This window comes from Apteryx mantelli, chromosome 1 (genome assembly GCF_036417845.1).
Source record: "Apteryx mantelli isolate bAptMan1 chromosome 1, bAptMan1.hap1, whole genome shotgun sequence".
In the NCBI taxonomy this organism is placed as follows: Eukaryota; Metazoa; Chordata; class Aves; order Apterygiformes; family Apterygidae; genus Apteryx; species Apteryx mantelli.
Window position 1 is genome coordinate 216,272,745 of NC_089978.1, and position 27,100 is coordinate 216,299,844.

A 27,100-nucleotide genomic window follows, 5' to 3' on the forward strand; every position below is an offset into this window, starting at 1 on the left:
GAATTAATTCTGGAATTTGAATAGTCTAAACACTCATAAGATATCCAACATGCAAAAATGCCGATGAAATAGTTAGAGTTACCAAAGTTTTTAAAGCAATCATAACTGATGATTAATTTGGAGGCTGAGTGCATGAGGGGGAGGCTTAAAAATTTGCGTGATCCTATTACCAGGAAGTGGAAGAAACATAAATATTAATAAATGTGTTAAGAGTTATCATAGGCTAAATACTGAATGTGGTTCTAGGCAGCTACTAGAAGAGATGATGGGAAGAAGGACCCCAAGAAATCCTAATTACTTAGTAGGTATTTAAAGATTCATTTCCCTTCCTGAAGCTTTTTTTGTCAACAGTCGAGAATTTTCTTCTCCTCCTGCTTTGCTTTCCATCAATACAGACCCAAGTAATCTCAGTTCAGTAAGTCACAGTTAAGCAGCAGGTCATAACACTTAAAATTATGCTACTACCAAATCAAAGACGGAATAAAATGCCAGTACACAGGTGAGGTTATGGTCCCAGAAAACAGCTGATCCCAGATACACATTTTGAGCTGGCAACTCCTAGTGCAATATCTTACATGTATATATTAAAAAAAAAAAAGCAAATAGCTGATAAATTATTTTGACAGTATTTAGAGTTTTCCCTATGGGGTAGATTAAAAAAAAAAAAAGTTAATTTCATTATTCACAGCTTTATGCTGAAAAAAAAAAATCCTATTCTGCAGGTTTAGTGGGGAAAGGCAGATTTTGTTTTTTTAAAAGTGCAAGAATGCCCCGTGAATGATAGCATCCCTTATTTATTAAACAATACCTAGCTAATGTGCAGTGATGTAAAAATATATGGTACCGAAAATGGATCTTTGCCGGCTGTTAAACCAGCATATTGCCCACATATTGGAATTTGACTCATCCTGGGTAAGGAGAGACAGGAATTCAAACACTGAACACTTCTGCACAGAATTGCCAACCCACCCGGCTGCACGTGGACTGCTTTTAGCCCTCTGACATAACTATCATGGATTTTAATGACATCATACCCAGGCATTAAAAATTAAAGTCAGACGTGAACTCGTCTCTGTAGTAATAAACATGATTACCCATTTACATTAAAGGTACGCCGGGTCAGTGGAAAGTGTGTCACGTCACCGAAAATCTTTGGTGGCTTTGCAGAAATCAGTGTGTGTGTGTGTGTGGGGGGGGGGGGGTTGCCGTGATGCGTATTTAACCCGCAAGCGAACCACTTCATAACCGTAGACTTTGCACGTGCAAGGAACTCTCTCAATGAATTCGCTCAGCAAATTACATTGAACTCGCATGCTATAACTGCGCTTAGTAACCATTAACCCTCTCCCACCCTGCCCAAACACACAGGCGCACGCATTTCCAATCGCAGCTTCTTTTCAAAATTGCTTGCTACACGTAATCAACACCCAGACGATGACCAAGGTGCCAAACAATTTCTGATTTTTTAAGCAGAGCACTAACCCAGTGATCTTTTCTCAAGCCTTTACGACGGACGCAGCATCCATCTTGCCATTTGCCCTCAAAACCCAGAAGTTTGTGCATTTTTATCCTCCGTATCCTACGGTGTCTATTTTCCAAAGCCATTTCACTAATGAATTTTTACAACCAAAATTATCAGTCGGTTACGAATCAGGTACAGTGATGCTATGCACAGAATTTAAGTATACTAAATAGTCATGCTCCAAATATCTGATATTCTATTGCACTTACATTTATCTAGATAACAACAGCAGCAAAATAGGGAAGAAGGCGACATTTAAGAGCAATTAGCAATCTAACCGAGGCAAGAGCATTTTAACCTTGACAGTTACCCAGCCGGCAGTTAACTTGCAAAACATGGTATTAAGATGCCCCAAACACTATTCCTTGAAGATTCTGCTGCTTGTGGAAAGAATGGATGATACTGAAAACAATGTTTTACAAAGAACTCATATGTGTCAACGACAGGAAGGGTAAGTGATACTGTATCATACCAATTTCCTAAAATACGTGATATTCCATTGGTTAAAAAAAACAACAACAACAAAAAAAGAGTTCTCCAAAATTTCCTCGTAAAACAGAAGAGAGTTTTTCACATGCATGTCGGGTAATTGCCTCACTCTAAAAATCAGGAAATCCCTTTCTGCTAAAACCTGAATGAACGCTATCCTCGGGGAAAGACAGACCAGATGGCGGGGTTAAAAGTTTTGTGCGGCAGCCTAACTTTCGCCAGGCTCTCGGACGGCCGGCGCCGGCGGCGGCTCACCCGCGATGGGCCAGCTAAGGGCAAGGTGCACGCGTGCCCCCGACCCGCTAAGCGTAATCAAACTCTTCTCCGCGGCACTGACCAGTCCGGAGAGCTGGGGACGTGCAAATAACTATATAGCACCACATGGCGGGGGGGGGGAATAAATAAATAAAAAAATAAGGAAGATGGTTTTGACACTGAAATGCAGCTTTAGAAAGGGGGTGTAGCAAAGCTTCCACGTACCATTTAGTTTAAAACTTCTTTTAGGCACGGAAGGTACCGCAGTCTATAAGCAATTTAGTCGGGATATTTGCACGCGTGACACACGGTCTCGCGAAATCACACGCCTTCGCGGCCACCCAGCGCGGCGGCAGAGCCGAGCTCCGCCAGCGCCTTCCCTACAGCGGCGCAACACGGCCGCGGGGACACGGGGGGAAAGTTTTCTTCCCTTCCAGACGTTGCATAGTCCCCCCCCAAAATATAAAAGGAACCAGCGCCAAGTCCTGGCAGGGGGTGCACGGGGACACCCCCCCCCCCCAAGTTTCACCGCCGAACTCGAGTATTTTGGGATCGGCTTCGAAGCCGGCGCGCAGCTGGAGGAATTTGGGGGCACGCGTCAAGACCCGCGTCTGACGGACGCCGGCTGCGTTTCAGGCTCTGCTAAAACATATCGGAGCTGCTTCCCGGCGAGCAGGGAGCCGCGGAGGCAAGAGCCGGACGCGGCGCCCCACCCTCCAGGGACAAGTTCAAGTTATACATAAGCCTCAGCGACAACAGGGCACCGGCAGCGAGCGGAGCGGCGCCTCAGGGCTCGGCGGCATTTGCTCGCAGCCGCTTTTCTGCCCGCCTGGAAGGCGAGAGGAGACGACGGAAAGGAGGAAACGCCGGGCGGCCGCGCCGCCGCAACTTCGCACCCTGGCAGCCCAACGCGGGTTATTTGCATGCAAAAAGCAAAATTAAATTAAATTAAATAACTAAGAGGAGAAATATAGCACCTTTTTCCAGTTAAACCGATCTCCCTCGTGCCACTAACAGCAGGGCTCTCGCGCGTGGGGCGACGCAGCAGACAACCGCTGTGCATTTAAGATCGCTACGAGAGAGGCAGCGGGCTCCGGCGACGCGACCGCTCCGAGGGCTGCCGGAGCGGCGCGAGGCGCCCACGCCGCGCGGGCTCTGCCCCTGCCTCCTCTTCCTCTCCCGGCCGCTGCCTGAACCTCGGCTGCCGCCCCTCTGAGCGCTTCCCGGGCTGGGCGAGCGCCCGGCCGCCGCGCAAAGTTTGCGGAGGTTTGCAAAGCCGAGGTTACCTGCGCATCGCTGCCGGCGGGCGACGGCCGGGAGGGCGACGGCGACGGCAACTTTCCGCCGCGGGGCCAGGCTGCAGCGATGCTGCCCCGAAGCCCGGCATGCGGCACGCTCCGGTAACCCTTATCGCCCGCTCCGCTGCGCGCTCCGCGTCCCAGGCAGCTGCCGGGACTTAAAAACAAACAAACAAAAAACCCAAAAAACAAAAAAAACACCCCAAACAACAAAAAAAAGCCCAAAACAAAAATAAGCTGCTTTCTGCCTAGTTTTACTGCTCGACGCTCAGCGCTCGGCTGCGAAAGCGGCGCGGTGCCTGCCCGCCGCGGGGGGGGGACGGGGGGTTGGCGGAGGCAAGGGACGGCGGCGGGGCGCGGGATTCCCGCGGGGCGCCGCGCGCTGCATCCGCGGCACGTCGGATCCGCGCAGCCGGGCTGGCGCTGGCGCCGCGCGGGCGCGGGGGGACCGCAAAGACCCCGCCGGCGGCTTGGGCGAGGGGGGCAGGAAAAACGGGGGGGGTAAGGGGGGAAAGGGGCTTGCGCTGGCGCGGAGGGGCCCCTGCCCCGCGGTACTCACAGCCTGTCGGGGACGAGCAAGCGGCCATCGACCATCATCTCCGGCAGGAAATCCAGCTTGAAGGCAGAAGTCATGCTGCGCTGCGGGCGGTGCGCGGGCAGCAGCGCGGCGGGCTCGCCTCGGGCGCGGAGAGGCAGGCGCAGGTGCGGAGGCCTCCCCGCGGCAGCCGCCAGCCCCGGCAGTTGTCACATCGCTCTCCCCCTCTCCGGCTCCTTCTTCTTTTTTTTTTTTTTTTCCTCCTTTTTTTTTTTTTCCTCCTCTCCTCTCCTTTTTCCGCCAATCCCCTCCGCAAGCGACTGCTGAGGCAACTGTCTGTGGAGCACCAGGTGCTGCGAGGGGAGGCGGAGCCGCCGCCGCCGCCGCGCCGCAGCTCCGCGTTAACCCCTGCGCCCCCGCCGGCGCCGGGCTGCGCGCCGAGGCTGCGCTGCGCCGCGCTGCGCCGCCCCGCGGGGCTCCGCCGGCCTCCGCGCCCCCCCTCCGCGCCGCGCCGCGCCGCCCGCGGGGGTCACGGAGCGCTCGGGGCGCGCGCACCCGCGCTCATACCAAAAGGAAAAAAAAGAAAGAAAAAAAAGAAAAAAGAAGGAAAAAAAAGAAAAAAAAGAGAAAAAAAGCCCTCCTACTAAATTCTCTCCCCCTTTCAAAAAAAAAAAAAAAGAAAAAAGGAGCCCTCTGGTTGCGCTTTTGAAAACCCGGCTGCATTTTTAAAATTCCTAAGTGCCCCTGCGTCCCTCCTCCCCCCGCCGCGCGCAGCACCGCGCCGGAGCGGCAGGCCCCGGGCACGGTGAAACGTGGGTCTCCGCGAAGGCTCGCTGTGCCCCCGCTGAAACCTGGGCGCCCCTGAACCGCTCCAGCTGCTGCTGCTAGCTTATGCGAGCCTACACGGCGGCCCCGGCCCCTCGCTGCACCCTGCTAAAAAACCCGGGGATTTAAACAGATGCCGATGGCAAACTGCTTCTCGCAGCTGCAACCTGCCCAGAGCCCATCCTGCGCTTGGAGTTGGCCACAGCTAACACACGGGAGCGACCAAAGCAAGACACAGTATTCGACATACAAATAACAGTGGCAACCCTCCCTCCGTGCTGCCGCCCCTGAAAATCGGTATCAAAGCTCCTTTGCATCCTCACACCTGCTTGCTTCGATAGAGCACAGCTCTAGGCAAAAGAGTATTAACATATTGGCGGAGATTACTGGGTGATCCGAGAAGTCGACACAGACACAATGTTCATCCGCGTCGTACTTGCTTCTCCTTCCGAGTCTTTTTCTACGTTTTGTACTTTCATTTATTGCTCAGTACTGACACCGGGAAGAAGTAACCAGCCCTAATTAAAAACTACCACGTTTAAACTGTTCAGATATTACCCCAAAATAAAAATTAAGGTGAGCAATACATAAATATGCTATAAATGAGGCCGACTTTATTTCAATTTTGGCCGACGTCGATATGATAATAGCAAGACAGGCTAGGCCGGTTTTAAGAGGCCGGTTTATTGCACTTTGCCATTTTAAGCAGTTAAAAGGAAGGAAAAAAAAAACCTCAGGCTGCGAAATTTTTTGCCTGCTTTGCAAGTCTAAAGAAAGAAAAGGTTCACTTGGCCCTGGGTGTTAATCCTCGTAGGACAGCTGCAACCCTGAGCGGACACCTATAGCGTTATTAAGCTCTCCTGTGCTATATGTTCCCATACTGCCCTTGCCGCCACGGCACCTACGCAGAAATGCACGGAGCAAAACTCGCCCTAACTTGACCGCGGTCCCTCTACGCCACCCTTCACCGCAGCATATATGAATGTATAGAGGGATGTATAGAGCGTCTATAGAGAGGAGGAGGAGTAGGCGCAAGGGCGAAATACAGAGACTTTCTCCAGCTGGACACAGCCACCTGGGTTTTGATCCGGGGCCTCCATGGTGCTTAATCCATGCCGGAGCAGAGGTGGATTAACTTTCAATTCCCAAAGCTGGCCGCTGCGGAAGGGGCAGGTTTTAGCTGCCGAGAGACGCGGGCGGCTCGGCGAGGATGAAGATATGCTCTTAAGCGCGGAGTCTCCGCCCCCGCGTCGCCCCGCGCGGCGGCAGCCGCACCTCGGCGGCATCGTGGCTGCTTGGGCACCTTCGCCCTGCGAGGGACTCGAGTCTCGCCGCCGGCGCCCTCCGAGGACGCGAGTCCCGCTGCTGACCGAAAAGCAAATCCGCGCTCTGCATAGGAAAAGGGGGGGGGGGGAGTGAGGACCGCAAATAATTTCACTTAAAATCCACCCATCAAATAGCGAGATCTCTACGTAGCTGCGCCGTTTCGCAAGGTGTGAGTGCTTAAAAATGCTTCGCTAAAACGTATGTTCTTCTGAAATATTTATTTTCCTTTTAATTACATGTGAATTAGCTGGAAGAAGCTGTAGGGAAGCCCTCTTACTGACTTAAGCCTTCTCAGCAGTTTGTTAAATTCTAGCCTCAAATCCCTTGAGGGAATAGTGGATTCAAAGCAGCTTTTAATCATACTATAAGGAGGGTGAAGTAGTATGTAAGTAGGTCATAGAGAAAGCATTACAAGTGCATAGGTTATTGCTTTATTTAACAACCGCAGTGTAACACACTTTTCAAAGCACATTTGCTTTTGCCATTTAAAAGTTAGAGGCAGGAGCAGGGTCAAACGCGAGAAGAGATCTCCTCTATAAAAGACACCGAGATACGGCTCGAGAAAAGCTCGCAGGGAGGAGCTGCAAGCAAATCCTTCGGTTCTCAGGCATAAATAATGTAGTGCCTCCATGCGAATTAACTCTAGAACCCAGAGGGGTGAGCGGCGGAAAAACGAAATGAAACCAAACCAAAAAAAAAACCCGGGACCGTTCCGCACGGTGCTGCAGACTCAGCTGCGCTATCTGCAACGTTATTGCCAGTCGCATGCCCAATGCGGGTGCGCAAAAGAGCGACTTTTATTAAAAGGGAAGGAACACCGCCGAGTTAAAAAAAAAAAAAAGGAAGAAAAAAAAAAGGAAGCTTGGGTCTGTTGCTACCGTGCAGGGGGAAACAGGGAGGAGGAATAGCAGATGAAGCTGCATTAATTTGCACAGTGCAAATCAACCGGTAGATGTAAACACGATCTCGGAGGGGCCGCGGGATTGCTGCGTTATCACTGATACTAAGCGGCTTTTGGCTGCTGGAGCGTGTGCTGGTCGTGGGCAAGCACGCCGGGCTGCGGTATCAGCAACTCTGGGGTTTTATCCCTATTTTCAGCCTAAGCGTCGTCTCCGGTCCAGCTTCGCCTGCTCTCGGAGGCACCGGGCGGTGCCGGTTTCTCCCGCTGCCTCGGTTTCTCCCGGCGCCGGAGAGGGAGGAGAAGCCGCCGCCGCCGCCTCCCGCCGGGCGATGGGTCGCCGTCAGAGCAGCCTCTCGACGCCGCCCGCTCGCGCGCGCCCTCCCGACAGCTCAGCCTTGTGAAAGAGCACCTCTTCCGCGGGGGGGGAAAAACCAGGCGGTTTTTCCCAGGCGTTTGAGGTCAGGCTGATGTCGCTCAGCGGGCGACGGAGAGAGCGGGCACCCCCTTTCCCGCGGGAAAAAGCGTGGCCGCATCCAGCCGGCGCGAGCGAGACGGATGCGAGCGAGCCGCTCGCCAGCTTTCGCAAAGAAATACATCCTTCCGCGCGAGCCGGGAACTACAAACTACCAGTATGTCTAACAGGAGAAAATACGGCATTTGGTGTCGTGGCAGGGCTCGAGCGCACCACGAGGGCTCTGCTTTCCCTGGTGGACTTCTGGAGGGGCGGAAAGAGAGGAAAAATAGAAAAAAAAATCCCGCACGCGAGCACAAGTTGCAGCATTCGCACAGAGCTGCTGAATGATGCAAAAGCAACCGGCAACACAAGCCAAAGCAGTGCGTTTCTCTGGGTGGCAAAAGGAAAGGGCCCAATTCTGCACCGTTTTACCCCCGTGAGCATTTTGACTATTTCTTGCCAGTCCTTCTTTAGCAGTTAGGTCTAACACTGGCATAAAGTTTTGCATCCCGAAACCTTAGAAGGATTTTTATTTGCCTTATGTGCTCACCTGAAATGAAACCGAGCGCTTAACAGCCTTTCCTTCATCATAGTTCGAGAAATAAAACAGCTTGCATATAACCCAAAGCCTTTCTAAAAGGAAATTATTGGTTAGAGCGGGTAAATGAACTTTGAATATTGAAATCTTAGTGGCTTGTGAGGTTCCCCCCCCCCGCCCCGGTTCCACCGGCTATTGCAGCTAAGCAGTGATTTTCAGAAATGAACGTCATTTAAAATTAGCACTGTGAAAAGGCACCTCAAATTAAGCGTTTCTAGAGCTTTCACTTGAAGCGGACTGATCTTATGTAAACTTGGTTGCTATAGTAAAACTTCCCACTCGCTTTCCCCCCCCCCCCTCTATTTTATACCAGTGAAGGGGTGATTTCATCGCACCGTGGGCACACGGCTTTTGTTCGTCCCGCGAGTAAAACTCAACCTTGCCTCGGTTCGGTGGCGTTCAGCAGCACGCTGCAGACGCTACGCTTTGCGTTACCATCCCGGTACCCGTCTCCGGCCCTATGGACGGGCATCGCTGGCCCTCTGAAGGCGCTGCTCGCGCGGAGCCCCTCGCACGTACGTATACACGAGACCACGGCTTCGCTCAACCCCGTCCTCTCGCAACTCGCCGGCAGGCGTTGATTTATTATCTTTTCTCCTTATCTTCTCACATGAGGACTGGTTCCACTGCCCAAGCCGGAGAGAAGCTGGGGCTCTGTGTGCACTGGGCAGATCCGATTTCCTACTCGATAACAGGCACCTCCGTCTATGATCAAAAAAAAGCCAACTTTGCAACCAGCACTGGGCGCAGACCCCGCGGTGGGAGTTCCTTGCTGGGTTTGGGTATCGTATTACCTTCACGTGAGAAAGTATGATTTTTGTAGTGCTTCAAGCGGGAGGAATCACACGTCCGGTGCTCTTGCGGGTGTCGCTCCTTCCCCACAACATGCAAGAACCCCAGGGATGCTTTCACTGGGGGGAAAAACCCACCGAAACCAAAAAAAACCTCCTCCCCATGCCCAAACCTGCAGCAACAACTACTGGAAGACATGAGAAGCTGGGGGGTCACCCTTGTTTTGGCATCGGCTTGAGATTTCTGGATGGTTTTACACCTTCAGGGAGATGAATTAGTGTGAAAACCGCAGGACTGAATGAGCAGGCAGCGGGCACGGACAATACAGCAGAAGGCTGGAGCTGGAGGCAATACTGGGTGGCACCTACAACGTCACAAGCAATGGGCAAAGGCAGGCGTGAGGTTATAGGGCGGAAGCAACAGAAGAACCATCAGAAGAGGCAGGAATCCAAAAGCAGACTTATTTTTAAACCCCCAAAGAGACAGAAGCGATCTGCGGGGCTTATTACAACATCTGGCTGGCTGAACCTACCACACTGCCCTTCCGACTAACCACAGGATCTTCATGCCATTAACCTCCGTCTGGCCGCCTCGTTCGCTTCTGCCACGTGCTTTCCTCTCCCTTTCGCTGCCGACCGTTGCGCCTCACCTTGTGCGCAAATCCTAACATCTTTAGGAAATGTCACAGGTCTTTTCTCGTTTGCTCGTGAAGTGCCTGGCATATGTCTCTGGTGCTCAAAAATAACACCCAACTGCCCTGATAATATGGAAAGCGACTATCTTTGATATCATTATTTCCCACAGACAGAATCCATTAAACCTCAGACAAGAAGCACGGAAAGAAAAAGCTTCTACAGCAACTGTAAGGCATTGAGAGAGGCAGAAACCTTTTTTTAAAAACCAAAAAAACCAGAGGGTGTAAGAATTGCCCATCGGTCAGATCAAAAGGTCCATGTAGCCCCCGACCCTGTGGCTGATAATGGCTGGTAATGGATGCAAAGGGAAGGAGCATGAGTGCGGCAGGTATCCTGTGATCCTTTCCATCTTCCAGCAATCAATGGTTCGGGGACTTCCTAAACTCAAAGACTGCAGCAAACCAAGACGTTTAACAGGCTCAAAATCCTGGATTCGATTCTTTTTTACCCTCAAACTCCCTCTGCAAAAGGAGCATTTATAAAGCCATATGTTTATTCCTCCCAGAGTTGCCTGTAAAAGGGATCGTTCTTAACCATTTCAGGGATTTGGGGCTCTGTACAGCAGATAGGAGCACTGGCTTTCTCTTCTGAAGCAAGATGTTAAAATATACTTTTTAACGTAAAATGTTTCACTGCAGTGGAGTCACACTATTTCATTTGGAACTTTATAAAAAAACCAAACACCCATTTGTATCACAATTCTGCTATATAAAAATGATAACCCCGGCAGCTTCCTAGGGCAGGCATCTACTTTGGCATCCTTTGGAGAAAATGACTCTTTAGGCAAAATTTTGGCCGCTTGCAATTGCTACATTCGGAGGAGGGGTTAACTAAGTTAAATGCACGTTCACGAGCCGCGCGCAGACGAGTCTCCGTGTGATTCATCGGAGCAGCGCTGCAGAACACCTGATGTTGCTGAGGCAGGCCTGGTAGTGTTTTGTTATTTTTAAAGGGGCTTATGTAACTCCCTCATTAAAATTAAATGTGGGCTGAAATGATGCAGGCAAATTCTTGAGCATTAGTGCGAGCTTCTTCCTCGCATTTCGGCTGAAAATAGTCTGATCGCTTTCAGGCAGAAGAGGAAGAGAATGAAACCAAAGAGATTTTTACAGTTGAAAACAGGGTCTCTAAGAATTCGAGTTTTCTGGCAATTCACCGTTTCCCTTCTTGGCAGCCTCAGCCCTTCGGACGCTGACCTGCAGCTCCTGCGGAGAGCAGGTGGCAGCGTCTGAATCTTAAATTCACTCCATAGAGCCGAGCTTGCCTCATCCGCAGACACCTCCGCTCGCAAGGTCCAATTCCCAGAAGATCTACGGTAGGGCGCTCTTGCTTTCCTCCTCGCTCCTCCATTCGGCTAAAAGGCATGGCCGATTCCCACCTCCCCCCTCTGATTTTCGATCATTTTTACCCCCTCCAACCCTCTGCTCTGTCTTCCTACCAGTGCCAGACCGTCATCTGGCATCCTCCAAGGCTGCTCTTGGAGGTGACCTGCTGCTTTTGCTGCCACGGGAATGTCCTGGGGAGCCACCTGAGGGCCACGTGCAACGGTTCCCCATGCCGCCGCGACCGCCCCGGAGGGAAAAGTTTGCCCTCCTCTATTCCCGAAGCCTTGCGGGGACATCAGCAGGCCAGGCCTGAAATAAAAAGACGGATGCACCCGGTGTCTGGCAGCAGCCGCTGCTGAATAACTCGGAAGGAGGTGAAGAAGTCTGATAGCATCCGTGGGCACGCAGATTGCTCTTCAAAAATAGCGGAGAAAGGCTCAGGCACCAAAGCGTGAGACTCCAGAAAACCCTCCTCTCATGCAATGGCAGAAAGCATTATCTTCATATAAGTGCCATATTTAAAACTCCCTAAGCAATTTTATTGGTAACCCTGTTCCTTCGAAACATTGAGAATTAACCTAAAATTCGGTCACTCTGCCAGGAGAAGGGACACGTCAGCCACCGGGTGTGTTACACGGAGGGACAAGCAGATAATTCTCCCTGCCCCAACAGTTTTGCATGTTTTTTTCTTTTTTTTTTTGAGTTGAAATACAAGGATCGTTCTTAGCGGGCTGCGTTTTGCAGGGCAGCTTGGGGTCTGTGCCACGTCGGTCCGGGCAGTGCGCCGGCCGGTTCGCGGAGCTGGGACGCTTTCCCGCAGGCGCAGGACTCGTCCCAGCCTCGTCCCGTGATGTGGCCTCACCGCGCGATATAATGTCCCCTGGCAACTGAGGGCAGATTTGGGAGCCCACGCTCTCCAGAAACGTCAAGCTAGCCCCGAGGTCGGGAACCCTGCAGATATACCCCATATTAGCCCAGTAGGTCACCGGTCCTTAAAATATCAGAGAAAATAAAGTTGCTCACGAGAAAACCCCAAATCCTCGTTGCATCCTGGTCTAGTTTAACGGTCACGCGAGGCAAATCTCAAGACCAGAGCGAGAGACCAAAAAATTCAGGTCCGGCTCAAGATTTGGGGAAACTCATTCCCGGAAATTCCCGGCCACCCCCTTCCGCCCGCTGAAGACATTCGAGCTGCGGCGCGGCGCTAACCCGCCGAGCGCTGCCGGAGAGCGGCTTTGGCCGAGGCGCCCGCTTCCGCCGCGGGGCCAAATTACGCAAAACACCGCAAAAGGCGGTAGCTTTGCCCCGGCTTTTGTCCGGGTTATAACCTTAACAGATATAACTGGGGGAAAAGGGGGCAGGGAAAAGCCCGCAAGGGAGAGAAAAGCCTGTCACAACTCGCTGGTGAGAGAAGATTTTACGGCGCTGGATTTTGCTCGAGTTCACTAATGCGCGCTTTAAGAAACAGAACGGCTCCAAACGGGGGAGAAGGAAAGAATTTTCTTTGGTCTTTTTTTTTTTTTTTTAAGTCTTTTTTGTTCTCATTACTTAAATTTCCCTCGTTCAAGAACTGCTCTCTGATTTATATGCAGCTGAACGCTTTTTTTTTTTTTTTTTTAAACAGAAGGAATGCGAGTGGGAGCTTTGAGGACACTGGATTTGAGAGATAAAAACCCACAATGAAAAATATTTTAAGCCGCGTGCATGTGCATACGTGTGCACATACTCATGCAGACGTACGCATGCCTACCAGATACAGAGCAGGTGCAATTTAAGTACGTACAGACCCCATGCCTGCACCCAAGTGGCAAAAAATAACCGCTCCCAATAAGAGGGCTGGAAGCAGATTCCAAATGCACGAGATTATCCATATTAATTTATGGTAATCTCCAAATGAATGCTGCGGAGACATTACAGGTTATCCAAAATACTACTTGCATTTAATGAGAAACTACCACAAAATATCTCCTAGACAGATTTAGTTTGCATCTTCTAACACCCACTGAATTAATAGAATTAAAAAAACCACACACACGAGTAGGAGCCGTGCTTCCCCTTTGGAACAACTGGCTCTTCAAATGCCGAAGGCAAGCCGAGCCTTTCTCTCTGTAAAGTCCTCTTAGACATCTTGCTTTCAGATTTCATCAACTTAGGTGTTTTCAGGGCTGTGAGCAGTGAACTTTCCATCAGCAGCATCTTCAGCTAATTAACCCTCCTGATTACAATAATTAGTATTGATTCACTCCTGAATGACTTCTTAAGTATTCAAGCACAATCTACACTTGCAGGAAAACTTCTAGATATGAATATTAATTGAATGCTCGCCTTTGTTTTTCAGCCCCAAAGGTATAGTTTGCAATCTTATATACTTAAATTTGATAACAGAAACACTCCAGTTTTATTCTCGCTTAACAAAGAGAATATTAACATGTTGATGCTGGAGATTGTGCTTCGTGGATCCGGGGAAAAGGTAGACAAAGGCGCCAGGCTAATAAGTAAATACGTTTCCCTTCCATTTCCTATGGCAATGCGGAAAGCCAGCTCCCAAGTTAACACCTCTCCTGCTCTCACAGGTAGGGCCGAGAGCTTTTTGCGTTTTGCACCTTTTTGCGTTTTGCATCCTTTTGCATTTTGCATCTCTTTGGCGCTACACCTGGTCATCGCCAGAAGAAACAGCTGCCCACCGCACAGTCTGCGTTAGCCCTCTTATCGCCGCAACGGCAACAGATATCGCCGGGTTCGGCGACCGCGAGGCACCACGTCGCTTTGCCGGGAGGGGAGACCCAAACCAGGTAACGCTCAGACACCCACGATGGTCCCGCGCCAGGTCTCTAACCCTCCACCCCCTCCTTACTAAAGCCTGCCTGCTGAGAAATGGCTTATGTTAGAGATTTGCTCCACCGCCTTTGACGTTAATAGTAATTTTTATGGTTCAAAAAGCAGCATTTCAGTAAATCTGCATAGAAGGATTTTTATTTTTTTTGAAGGAACGGGGTTCACACTGAATAATGCAGAAATCAGCCTCCGATGGAAGCCAAAGCCCTTTAGCAGGGCCGATCCCTCAAAGAGGGATCAAAGAGGACCACGAGCGGCCCTCGCCCTGCTCCAGGCCATCGCCGCAGGGACCCGCGCGCGTCACCGCGAGCAAAGTACTCGCGTGCTCGCCAGGCCATCAGCAAAGGCCAGCGGCTGCCGCGGGACGATGCCCTAAGCCAGAGCCCGTCTCCGCGCGCGCGCGGCACGCGGCACGGCCTCATGCTCCACAACCGCCAGGCTGGGACCGTGTTTTCCGCAACGTTACCGTGCGGTTCGCGGGAACGCTGCGCTATTCGTTTGCACCATCTCAGCGCACCGGGGAAGGGGAGGAGACAGCAGTAAAAAAAAGAAAATGCAAAAAAACCAAAAAAAGTTCTCAGAGTCTCCCCGTGCAGCGTTTGCTGTTGCAAATGCCTGCTGTAGAAAGCTCACTAATTTATCTTTAAGGTCTCTTTTTGCTGTTTGTATTCATAACAGAAACCAATGCAATGCCATCCAGTTAAAAAAAAAAAAAAATGAAAGCCTTAAAATTAATTGACCCCAGGAAAAAGTAAAAAACACCGATAAGTATCTATCATTTCTCTCAGAAATGATTACAGTCATTAACAAAAGAAGTGGTATATTTACTTAACATGTGAGCTATTTAAAGACTTTCAACACTTTCAGAAACTCCAGAAGCCTGGTGGCAATTCCTTTTATTTAAGCTATAACCTGCTGTCCGATAAACAATTCCCATATTTCAGAAAAAGCTTTGTAACAGTTTCTTTTCCTAATGCATATTGTACATGAACATATTCCAAATCTCTAACAAAAAAAGAGTGTTAGCTGCTGTAATCCTAAACTGCAGCTTTCTAAATAGATAGATAATTCAGGAAATGTCATATGAATAATTTGTTAGATTTGGGGATAGGGATCATCCAGGTAAATCATTCTGCTTGACCTTAAAAATTCTCTCGTATGCTAATAGCTGGATTACAGAAATGGAAAGCGGCAGGGGTTGCTGCTTTCCGAGCTGCTTTATCGTTTTTCCTGCATTTGCATTGCCTCCACAAAATTCGGAAGGGTACCTTCGAGCAGCGGTTAAAGTTGATACGAGCGGGCGTAAAAATAACGCAGGGGCACCTTTGGCAACCGGGCGTTTGCCGGCGGCGCTGGGGGCTTGCAGGATCGCTAAGTTTTCTCGCCACAGTTAGAGGGGCGGCGGGTCCTAGATCTCCAACTCAAGGCAAGGGGCAGAACCGCCAGGCGCCGGCCTGCCCCCTCCCCGCGCCGGCTGCCGAACGCGGCGACCTCCACAAAAGAGGCGACGCGCTTCGTGCTCGGCCGTAGGCGCGGAGGGGGGGAAAAAAAAAAGACGATGGGAAATGCAAAAGGGGCTGAGAAAGGGGGGGGAGGAACAAAACCAAAAAACCCACCCCCGAACGCCGACGGCAAGGCAGCCGCGGCCGCGCACGCAGCGAGTTTGACAGCCCCATTGTTCCGCTGTCCCATTGTCAGAGCATCCGGACGCATCCGGGGCCGCGGTGTCTGCTGGCAAGGAAACAAAAGGCTACATTTTGCAAAGCGGGGTGCCAAGCCGAGCCTAAATCCCGTGTGTGCGTGTGTGCGTGTGTGTGTGCGTGCGCGTGTGCGTGCGCGGCTCCGCCAAGAGCAGTCGATGCTCGCCCCCCGCGAAACGCTGCACCCGTAAGAATATACGTGCAAGCCCACGTACGGGAGTATTTACACGTTTTTGCAAGCATCCGCGAGCGGTGAGGGCTGGGCAGAGCGTTAATAACTATTTGCATAGGCGAAGTGAAAATTAAAGTGGTATTCAGGGCACCCGCTCTAACATGGAGTCTGCCTTCGCTTTTCCCATGCTTATTCCATGCCCAGTGCATAATAATGAAGCAGGCAGAAATAGTGCAAAGGAGGCGATGAAAGAAATACCAGCGCTCATTTAGGATTAAAAAAAAATATATATATATATATATTTTTTTTTTTTTCTCCTCGGCCCTGCCGGTGCATTCGTCGTCACGCACGCGATGCGCGATCCTAACTAGTGGAAACGCTCCTCGGGCGCAGCGATGCCTGCCTTTTCCTTTAAACAGGGCAACTACTCCATCCGCGCCGCGGCTACAGTTGCGGCGGGCCCGGGCAACTCGGAAGCACGCGCTGAAAACAAAGGGAGACAACATACCTTAAGAGCAGCTCCTCATTTCTCATAGTAACAGCGGATTTGGGACAGCGCATGCTTTCTGTGCCGATATTCGCAACAAAAGCCGGCTCAGAAGTGCGCTCAAACATCAATGCCACAGGAGCTACTCACTAATGGCTACTCTTTCTCGCTCGCGCTCGCTCGGCAGCCGCTGAGTGGCGGAGCAAAGGGGCCCCTGCAGATTCACTAAGCAGAAATAATCCTCTCTGACAAGTTATGTTGTCTGGGCATATTTTACATTAATGCACCGCGCTGCCTATAGGGGTCTTGTTTGCGTTCACTCTAGCCTAGCCGGTGTTCGCTCTCTTAATTACCATTGGGGGGGGGGGGGGGAAATTAGCAGTGTCCCCCCCCCACGCCTGTCCCTGAAAAAAATATATATATATCTATAACTGGAAGAAAAAGGGGGAACATATACGGGTGAATGGAGGGGAAGTGTAGGGGTGGGAGGTTTTCCTATGTGCTCGCTTGAAAGGTGCCTTTTGTTTGCCCTGCGAACTCGGCGGCCCGCAGATGCTGGGAGGGAATCGGGAGAGAGGCGCCTCCGGGGGGGTGTCGCAGCTGGGGCGCTCGCCCGTTCCCCCCCCCCCCCGCGCCGGCCACCGCTTTGGGGGAGCATCCGGGAGAGCGGGGAGCGCTGACGCGGGCAACCAGGGCGCCGTCCTCGAGTTTGGAGCCGGTCTGGGCCATTTTAACCCCTCACGACCCGCAAATCGCTCGGGGCGCTTCGGCACGTAACCGAGTTCACCCTCACCCCGAAGCACCCGCGCGGCGTCGGCGGAGTTCTCGCGGCCGGGAAGGGGGTTGTGTCACCGCATGATTTACTCACTTCCGACATAGGAAAGACATTGATTTCAGGGAAACGGCACTTTTTTTTTTTTTTTGGCCTTAATTGGGAGATTTGCCATGTAATTTGTAGCCATAGGATGTGGTCTTCCCAGTTGCCAAGGTAGTCAAAGAGAAGTTTATTTTCGCATCTTGGTTTTGACTTCTAGCGCTGCTGGAAGAGACTTTAAACCACACCGCTAGTTTTGAGGCAAGAGGCTGGTTGTTTTTTCTTTCTTTTTTTTTTCTTTTGTTAATCTACATCAGGTACTGGAGTTGGTGCTTATTTACTAAGAAAAAGTAAATAAGATGTGGATGCTCTTTTCAGCCAAAGGCTTCTCTGCACCACTCCACAGTATACATGCATCTTAAAAATGATTTTCATTTTCTCTGAGGTCCTGTTAACACAGGAACTGCAAAACACTTAATAAACAAAAATCATCCAAACCCGAGAATTGCTTAAAAGGCCCAGTAGACATCAAATAGACTAAGCTAGGAACAGATCTGGACCTCAAAACTTGAATCCAAACTTTCATAGACTTCCAGTTACATTTGTGGTGGATCTGAACCTCCTTCCTACATTATACACTAGTATCTTAAAATATACTGATATGACCTCCTGACGCAATGATATTGCTTCTAATTCCTTAACAGAACTTGGTATTTAAGAGCTGGATCTTTTGGTGAACTTGAGTCTGGGAATGAAGGCAAAGAGGGAGTAGTCAGCAGTATAAATAAACCGATAGCAAGTTCTTGCCTTCCATATAGCAGCTGTAGACTTCTATTAAGGCCATAAATTGTTCACAACAGAAACAATCCTTTTGTTCTACACTTCTCATTTAGCCTGGTGAGACCTTGGGATTACTTTTAGTCATTCTGATATAACATCTGTCAAACGACCAAAAGACAAGTTAAAAAACAAACTTCGGGATAATCTACTTTTAATGATGCAGAGCGATGAAGACAGTAGTTGAGGAAACACGGATCTCGTGAAGGACTGCAAGTCAAGAAAAGACGGGTTTCAATTTGTTTCTCTTTTCATCTGCAAAACATGACTGGGATTTGAGCTGCTCTTGTAATAAAAAATAATAAATCATTTTAATGATTAGCAATTCAAACCAATTCCATGTTAAAAAGTCATGCTCCAAGGTCAACTAAGACAACATAGCTTGCACTTCATGCTAAAAATATCTGAGCGGTCGTGGAAGCTGGCCAGGAAAATACTGAACCAACATGATAAATCCCATACCTCCTGCCCCAAATACTAAATCCATTGCTAACATTTCAGGCCGGGCCACCAGCACACCACATTCCTCCTCCTTCGCCGTTTGCCTCCGCAAAGGCATAAGTCCCTGCAACGCCCGGGCTGCTCCAAAGCCACCCCACGCTGCCGAGTTGGACATGTATGTGGAGGCAAATACCACGGTAGGCTGGAGCTCGATGGGAAGTGTCAACCGGCCTGATAGACTGCTACAGTTCTCCAAAAATATGGCAAGTATTGGCATCTTAAGACACTACTAGCTGAAGGAACAAAGCTTTCTTTTGAGGCGTGAGCAGAATGGCCCCCATGGAGCCCGTGGTGGGAATCAATAGGGCTTCTGTCGGGCCGCTCCGTGCGGCCACAAACACTCGGCCGTTCCTGGGCTCAGAAAGAAGGCGAAGCAGCAGCCGTAGGAAATAAAGCGGCATATTATGGAAGGACTCATCTACAGCCAGCAGCGTAGATAAAGAAGAATAAAATCCACAAAGCGGCAACCCAGACGGACAGAAAGAACCTATGTTTTCTATCACACATAATGAAATGTCTGACAGAACAACATCTGCAGCGGGATCACAGCTGCTGAGGATGAGAGGGAATATGAGTATTATTTTTCAATTGTAAGATGTACTAAGCAGGAGTGCCTTTAAAATAATATGGCTTAAGGGAAGATTAAACCAGATGCATGGGGCTATCTGGCTTCTTTCAAGATGAAAGTCCAGCTGTGGAGTTTAACTTCAACAGTTAACACTAAAATTGATTGTAGATTCATAACTGATATGAGTGTATTGTAGACTGTTATAGACAAATTACATACAGCAGTGGACATTAGAAATTTTATAGCTTTGTTGCAAATTTAAACCCAAACCTTCTACATGTGGCCTATGAGTTTGCTAAACTAACTATGCCATGTCGCATAAACTTGAAAGGCCGCAGGAATACCAATCATTTACAGAGGCAAAATGACCAAAATTTCTGTGTACCGTTGTGCTTGCTTATAGTATTTTTAAAACATTCAGAAGCCGAAAACAATGGCAATTTGTTACACCAAGCAAGCAATGCTGAAAGCCAAAAAAATGAACTACATTTAATGACGGAGCATTGGCGGACAAGTGTTCATGACAACAGCCCCAAATCGTGAACGCAATCAGGAGAGGAATAGAAAACCTTGATGCATTTTCCCATTTCACCATGTCAGATCTTATGCAAGCCAATTAACCTCTTGCTTGGATCTCCATCTTTAAAATGGAAGAACTCAATAAACTGCACAGGGCACTGCGATAACAAATACACGGAGCCCTAAGAGGTATTAAAACGCTGTATTGCTGGGAGTTGCACAAACATTTAAAATACGTCTCCTCCTCGCAGGAGGAGCTTGCAGGCTAAGTCCCAGCTACCTGGTGTGCCATGCAGTTATTTCGACTCAGACTGCATTTGTTTTGTACAGGTGTGAAAAGCTGCTCCTCTAATCTGATAGCATTTCACTGTTTTAGATGACTAAATCCCACTGTTGGAGCGGAGCAATTAGTCTAAGCTAGTCATCTAGGCTTTCTCTATTGTCAGCGGAGGGAGATTAGTTATACTAAAGAGCATTACCCTCTCTCTGCACTGACAGCGGAGGGATTAGATCCCTAACTTTCAGATACATACATTAGGCAAGACGAATCCCACCGACGTGACCGGCGCGAAGGTGAGAAACCCCGTGTTTCTCTCGAGTGCTGCCAGGCAGAAAAGCGCGTCCCTGTGCTGCTGGCACTGCCGCAGGGATCCCCAGCACCGCGACGGCCCTGACCGTGCACAGCTCAGGCACCTCGAGCAGGTCTGGCACCTCCAGATGTAGCTTGGACCTGGCTGAAGGACATCTCCAGCAATTCAGTTTTAGCCAGACAAGACTTCCAGGTCTGAAGCAGACCTATATCTTACACCCATACAAAGTCTGAAGTAGAAGATGGATCAACCTCAGCTTCAAACTGGAGTATATTGAGTCTTTGCAGTGTGTTTTGGGAAAGCAGACAGTTCATTTAGGTATCTCCTCCTAAAATCTCCTACCAAAATGAGCAATTCACAGAATGCAGTTCTTATGTCACTAGAAATTGTAGAACACAAGACCTAGTGTAGCTAGAACCAAAGTACGCTGGACAACTTTGCTTAGCAATGTGAATGGCAAGGAGACTCATGACACCTCGCCTCTGCTTTTTGGGGGGGTTTTCCTTGTTTTTATCTAGAATAAACTATTTATTTCATTTGTTTGTCTCTTCTCTAATTTATTTTTTCTTGTTCGTACAGCGTTTAAGATAGCTGTACAAGGTAGATCAAACTTGGTCTTGGTCTCCAGCAACCTGACATCTGAGAGATTACATTGACCAGGACAGCAACAACCATATGGTGTTAGACAGTCCCACATTTGCTATTTATATTAGGCATGTACATACAGGTTAGGTTTCTTTACTCTTGCAGGATATGATAACACAAGACAAAGACACAGTTCCTCACCAAAATGCATCTTGACACAACTTCATGGCAAAAATCTTATCGCTCAATCATGGAGGCAGTTGCGTGTGTGCATACCACACTATGTTCAGGACAGATACTACCTTTGTAGACACAGCGCGTGTTCATCATACCCACAGTATCTAAGGGTGTCATCTCTGGGCACAGGAAAAGGAAAATTACTTTCAGACTCTGGCAGTAAAGATACAGCAAAATCAGGGTCTTCTGGAAAAAGCACGCAACTGAGAAACAGCTTAATACGTGCCAACAACTTCTTTTGTCTGTTTTGGTCGATCTTTTGGATTATATGCCTGCCTTTCCTATCTGAGTCATGGGGATAGCAATGACCTTAAGACCTGCAAAATGCAGGCCAGCCTAGGGGATGCAAGAGGTCTTTTCTGGCCTTACTTTTTCATCTGAGGGCATCAAAAGAGCATCATGAAAATTAAATACTACAGACAAAAACCACAGAAGCACAAAATGTTGTGGAAAAGCTGAAGATTAAGGTTTGGGCTGCAGGGGAATAACAAGTTTCCTATTTAGAGCATGCAGCAAGGTTGGTACCCACTGCCTCTGTCTGCCAGAAAAGGTGCCGTTTGACAGCGCCGACTCCTGGCATCTCCGCATCTGGAGGACAGAGGCCCCAGAAGAAACAACCCCCTGTTTATTAAATGATGTGCTCTGGTGCTTCCCCCCAGCCTTGACAGGGAGCGGGGAAAAGCTGCAAACCACAAGTCTGAATGCACACTCATGCCCCAGGATGTTTTTTAAAGACAGTATGCCGCTTGAAACAACTTACAACTGGCCAGGTTGTGATCTGCAGACATGGCTATTCTACGGAGTAAATAATTTACCTGGAAAGATCTACACGTCATGAAAACATCTGGCCAGCAACTAAAGAGAAGGAGGATAAAGTTGACCAAAAAAGCAAAGAGAAACAGAAGAGGCAACAGAGCACCAGATCTTAGAGAGAGAAAAGGAAGGGGAGAGACAATGAACACTGCTGGTTGTAGAATACTTTATTTTCTCCTTTAATTTAAAGACTATTTAAGGTATAAATAGAACCTGCTATGTCTAAAGAGGAATATATTTTATACCTGTAGTAATGCCAAGATTATCACTTTTGGATATGCCATGTGGAGTATCAAAGATTTTGTGTTCTCATGTGCACAGTCTAACGAGAGTGGACCTGCACAATATATACAAATGTGTAAACTGTGTATATTAACACAAATGAATGAATGGGAGCAATGTTAATAATTACCGATGAGAATTTAATGGCTATTCATCCTCTTAAATTAAAATTAGAGGGAAAAAAATCATATTTAACTGAAATGATCTTCCAGTGCTCTCCACACAAGAAGCATTTCACACATCAGTGAAATGTATCCAACACTACAGACAATGTGGATATTTAAAAACAAGCGGTCAGGAGAGAGAGTGAATAAAATGACCAAGTGAAAATGAAGTCGAAGTTTAATTTCTTGGACCTGGGATCTAGACGAGGGAATGTGTCCACCAAGAGAACTTTAAACAATGAACTGTGACAAGTGGACCTTACTCCCGCACCGCCCTACATAAAACGTAGACTTATTAGAACAACTCATTTTTCCATCTATCAAGTTGCCTGAAAAAGTAGCTAATGTAGCACAGTACTATGTAGAAGGGAAACAAACTGAAAGTAATATACTTCAAATCAGATGAAATGATCTTTGGTTGCAAATACTGGTTGAGAACTCTTGATTCATTAGCTGATAATACTGACTTAGACTGAAGAAAGGAGAATTTACAGAATATATATTTCCTTTTAGATACACTCTGAAAGGAAGAAAAGAAATGGGTCAATCTCTATACAGTGGTCAAAAATAAAACAGATTAATAATTACAAAATAAATTGTATTATTTTATAATCAAATTACAATAAATATGTGTTTAGGTAGCTTTTACCCTCTCTCATCAATTTTACTGCATGCTAAAAAAAATTAAGTCACTTTTTAATATTTTATACTCTCAACATTTTATATCATGCGGATGCTCTTCCTTTCTCTCTTCCTCCCCTCCCCCCTTTTTTTAAAGTCTATTGGTATTGATTAAATGAAAAAGAGCTGGGATATAAATCTTCAGTTAGATTTACTGCACAGTACATTTTTCTTTGACCTTTCCCATGTCATCAGACCCTTGACAATTTTGTGCAAGGTGTTCAAAAGTGGCTAGTGATTTTTAGCGATTCTGGTGCCCAAACTCACATGGTTTTGTAGGGCCTGTTTTTCAGAGTTAGGATATTATTTTGTGTGGAGGAAGAAGTAAATCAGACCCTGTGAAAATGCCCTGAAGATGGAGGCATTTGAAAACCCCTGAGGAAAAACGTACCCAATTTGAGGTTCATAGAGCTAAAGCATTCCTGAAAATGCCAGAGCGCCAGTTTTTGAAGAAAAAGGTTATCAAGTTCAAATTTGCTATTATTAGTCCAACATACAATTTTAAAAAGAAATATACATTTTTTAATAGTGAGGTATCTAACTAGGGGAAACATTGCTTAAGGATATCTTGACACTGCGTAGTGTCAAGATACCAAAATCTAAGTGATGTAATGGCGCCAGCATAAGAAGAGGAGTAAATCCACTTGCAAATAGGTCTTTGCTGCAGCGGAGAGACCGATTCCACTACCCTGAACATTTTAGTGGACAATCTAAGTAGATCCTAAGCCATAGTGGGAGGAAGGGTCAAGCTATACCAAAATACCTGATAAAGGTAGGATCCCAGGTTGTGAACAAACTGAATCCTAATGCTGAGTCCTAAGGTGATGGTAGTTTGCATGACCAATTTCTTTGTTCTTTCTTGTTCCTTCAGACATGCTTTGGCCTGATCAATCCCACTTAATTTTGAGCACTCAACAGAGAATTCAAGAGCTGAGTCACCTTCAGCTTCCTCCACCCTCATCAAGGAAAGCCAGACACTTCCACTGACCATTCAAATTCAATGTGCCAAGGATCTCCCTTTGGCTAGTCAAGAAGCATAGGTGAACTAGGGTCCTCACCTAACCTCAGGGAAGCACCAGTAACTAGATGAGAGATCTCCATGCCTATCTTGCCCAGAGATCTGCTTCCAGAAAAGTATTTGGGCAATAGGTTCAGACCCTGCAATGACATTCTCTCGTGAAATGGGCTGTGCTATGCTGCTCGCGTCTTTGTCTCATTCCTAGCAGATAAAGCTTCTTCATATGACACAGATGTACAGGTAGCATGTCCAAAATGCCTTGAGATTATCCTCTGGAAAAAACTGGCAACAAAAGAGCCTCAGTTTCAAATGCTTTCCATGTCCTACAACTGAGAAATGCTCTTGAGGCAAAGAAAAAGGCATAAGGAAAAACAGCCATATACTTTTTATCTGCCCCTTTACTACCACCACCAGCAGACACCTCAGCTTCTCATTTCCTGTCATAACCAGATGCTCAGATATCACTTGTCAAAAGCAATTTCTGCATCTCCAGTGGTGGATTTCCTGCAACACTTACCACATCACTAGCGCCAAAAGAAGGTCCGTGGAGCCCCAGCAGGCTTTGGGAAATGAAATGTGAGTGGGGGGAAAGCCCGGAGGGTGAACGGGGTGCGAGAGGAAATGAGTCATTTGCACAGATTCCTCCCACCCCAGAACGCAGGAAGATAATACCGCGGAGCTGCACGGAGGTCGGCGCTTTTGGGATATCCATCTGCACTCTTGAATCATTTGGCACAATGCATGGTCAGCACACACAGCCTTGTGGGACACGTTCAGCTGGACACAGCCCTTCAGTGCTAGCAATGTGTTGGAGGCTTCAGGAAAACCTGCACTCTGATCTTTACAGGGGGAATGCCAAGAAATCTGTTAAAGCACTTATATATCGCAACATTAAATGCTTGGTAAGTCTCCACATTCATTTGTGCCTTCAGTGTTCCCAAATCCACATCATTCATCTTTATTCTGCAAGGCCAAATCCTGCAAAATTTGCTGAGTGCACTTAACTCCAAATTAACAACTTGTAAAAACGGTTCTTCCCCTCTTTTCATATGCTGTTGTGTGTAAAATCTACACCCCAAGTTAATTTCTTGCTGACCTTGTGCTGATTAATGCAAATTAAATTACATGCTAATTGCCCCAAACGGCTTGCATGCAGCCCAGAAATCAGTTCTTTTCTGCTGCCGGTAAAACACGTTTGTGATTTTTGCACAATAGTTACAAGGAAGTCATTATTAGTTTTCCAGCATCTTCAAAAATCCAATGTTTTTGCAGCCCCTTTTGGAAAGCAAAAAAAAATAAGCTAAAATAGCATTATTAAGTTCTGATCCAGTGTTGCAGAAACCTCACTTCTACCTCATGGGAGGAATTTTGTGGCTTGTTCAGAGCTCAAGTTCCAAGAGGCATTTTTACAAAACCTTGAGCCAGTTTTGTGAAAGCCGTCACTCCCTAATCCCCTTGTGCTTGTCAGCAGAGTGCACAGGCACTTGATTTTGGACGTCTGACTTGATAAGGGGTGGGGGAAGAAGGCAGGGAAACGGCGACTGCTTTTTTAGATCGATCCTGCAATATTCTTGACATTCAAAAGAGAACAAGGAATTATTTCAACCAGTGACACTGGACAGAGAAACTCTTCAGAAGGGGCTGTGTATTGAGTTCCAGGATATCCGTGTTATTTTGGCAGTAAGTCTGAATCCCAGCCATCAAACCTGATGTATAATGGTGCACCGGGGCTCTGGTTGGCAATTGGCATGGTGATCAAAAGCAACAGCTCCCCAGCCATCCCTGGAGTGTCCGACATTTAAAGTACAAATGCATTTTGCATTTATGTCCAGCAGTGAGGATTTGTGTCATAAGGAAGCTAGGGAAAGAAGCTAGGGAAAGAAGAACCCCAAATGTGAAGCTGTCCAAAATAACGTTTTTTTCTTCTTCACAATCTTTGCAAAAGTAAGCAATCACACTCCCTGCCACACTCTTATCTTTTCTCAAAGGTGGATAAATGAGATTATGTCCATTTTACAGAAGGAGAAGTTGCCACCCAGAAAAATTAAGTGAATTGCCCAAAATTACACATGCAACATGAGGCAGAGCTGAAAGCAAGTTTCATTAGGAGAAGAGCAATGGGCTCAGATGGTATTCCCCCATTACTGTGCACCTGAGGACACAAGTCTAGAGCAGATCTGAGTCCACCCTGCCCCATTCAGAGGTAATACATGCTCAGACCAAAAAGGCATGAACCGTCTTACCCCATGCTCCCAGCCACAACCGTTCTTACCCCAACATCCAAACGCAAGACCTAGCAGCAGAAGGTCCAACAACCACTACTGCAAAAGGCCTTGAACCTTAAAACATGGGAAGGACAGGGGAGGTTGAAGTCACTCATCTTTTTCATGCCTTCTCTAGTCATTCAAAAATGGTTGACTGAGTAGGATGAACTGATAAAAAGGTTATATATACACGTATAGTAACCCTGAAGTGAGCTGGTGCCTAAGAGATGCTTTTTTCTCCATAGCCTTTTCCATTGTCTTTCCACTATCACTACTTCTCCCTGCCTTTCCCAGCATCCATGTCTTTGTACGGGTTCATTAAGGTAAGATTCCTCCTTTCTAGATATTGACTTTGACTTCTACTACAAGCTGAGGCTGCCAAAATCCCAGCCCACAGCGCTACTTAATCAGACAGCATCAGCTCACTCCGTTTTAAACACAAGCTCAAAGTCAATGTTTAGGAAGGTTAATAACTTATACCTGACCATGTAAAACTTCTCAATCCAGAGACCAAAGTGTGACCGTCGACCACGTGAGCTCTGCTCCACAACGCCCACCCTGAGGGGCCTGCGCTGTTCAGTAATAAAAGTATTTCCCCTCCAAAGTCTCTCTTGAGCAGAGATCCTCCCGTCACACTCCGTTAAATTATGTGTGATGGGTCTGTCATTAGGATTACTCTGTCGGAGAGACAGCTTGGAGGCTGCCAGCTTCATTAAAGATCTTCAGTGGGACTTCATGGGGGCCTTTCACTTACCCTGAGCAAACAACAAACACACCCTTTGTGCTCAAGAACAAAGGCAGTTTTTGCACTTTTGTTTGATGTCAATCACAACTTGAGATTAAAGCTGCTGTTCTGAGTATTTCAAAGTTATCTCCACCCCCCTCCAGAGCTGTTACTTTCAGTGTTCACTAGGCACTTCAAAAAGGTTTACTGCTAAAAAACCCCAAACAGAACAATATTAATAACAATCTGCTTCAGAAGTGCTACATATTTTTGGCAGTTGAATGCATTTCACTT

At 47.8% G+C, this 27,100-nt stretch overlaps 1 protein-coding gene across 6 annotated transcripts in view; it reads right to left on the bottom strand.

The window, feature by feature from the left end:
• The window catches only part of CELF2 (CUGBP Elav-like family member 2), a 345,481-nt gene that overhangs the window by 219,027 nt on the left and 99,354 nt on the right, over positions 1-27,100 (bottom strand). For 2 of the 6 annotated variants that reach the window (XM_067317336.1, XM_067317328.1), the window contains exon 1: positions 4,124-4,361. The exons of the other annotated variants lie outside the window; for them this stretch is intronic. In XM_067317336.1, coding sequence (XP_067173437.1) covers positions 4,124-4,197 — 74 coding nt within the window. In that variant the 5' untranslated portion in view covers positions 4,198-4,361. Of the gene's footprint in view, positions 1-4,123; positions 4,362-27,100 lie in introns of those variants that run through there. 6 annotated transcript variants of the gene reach the window in all.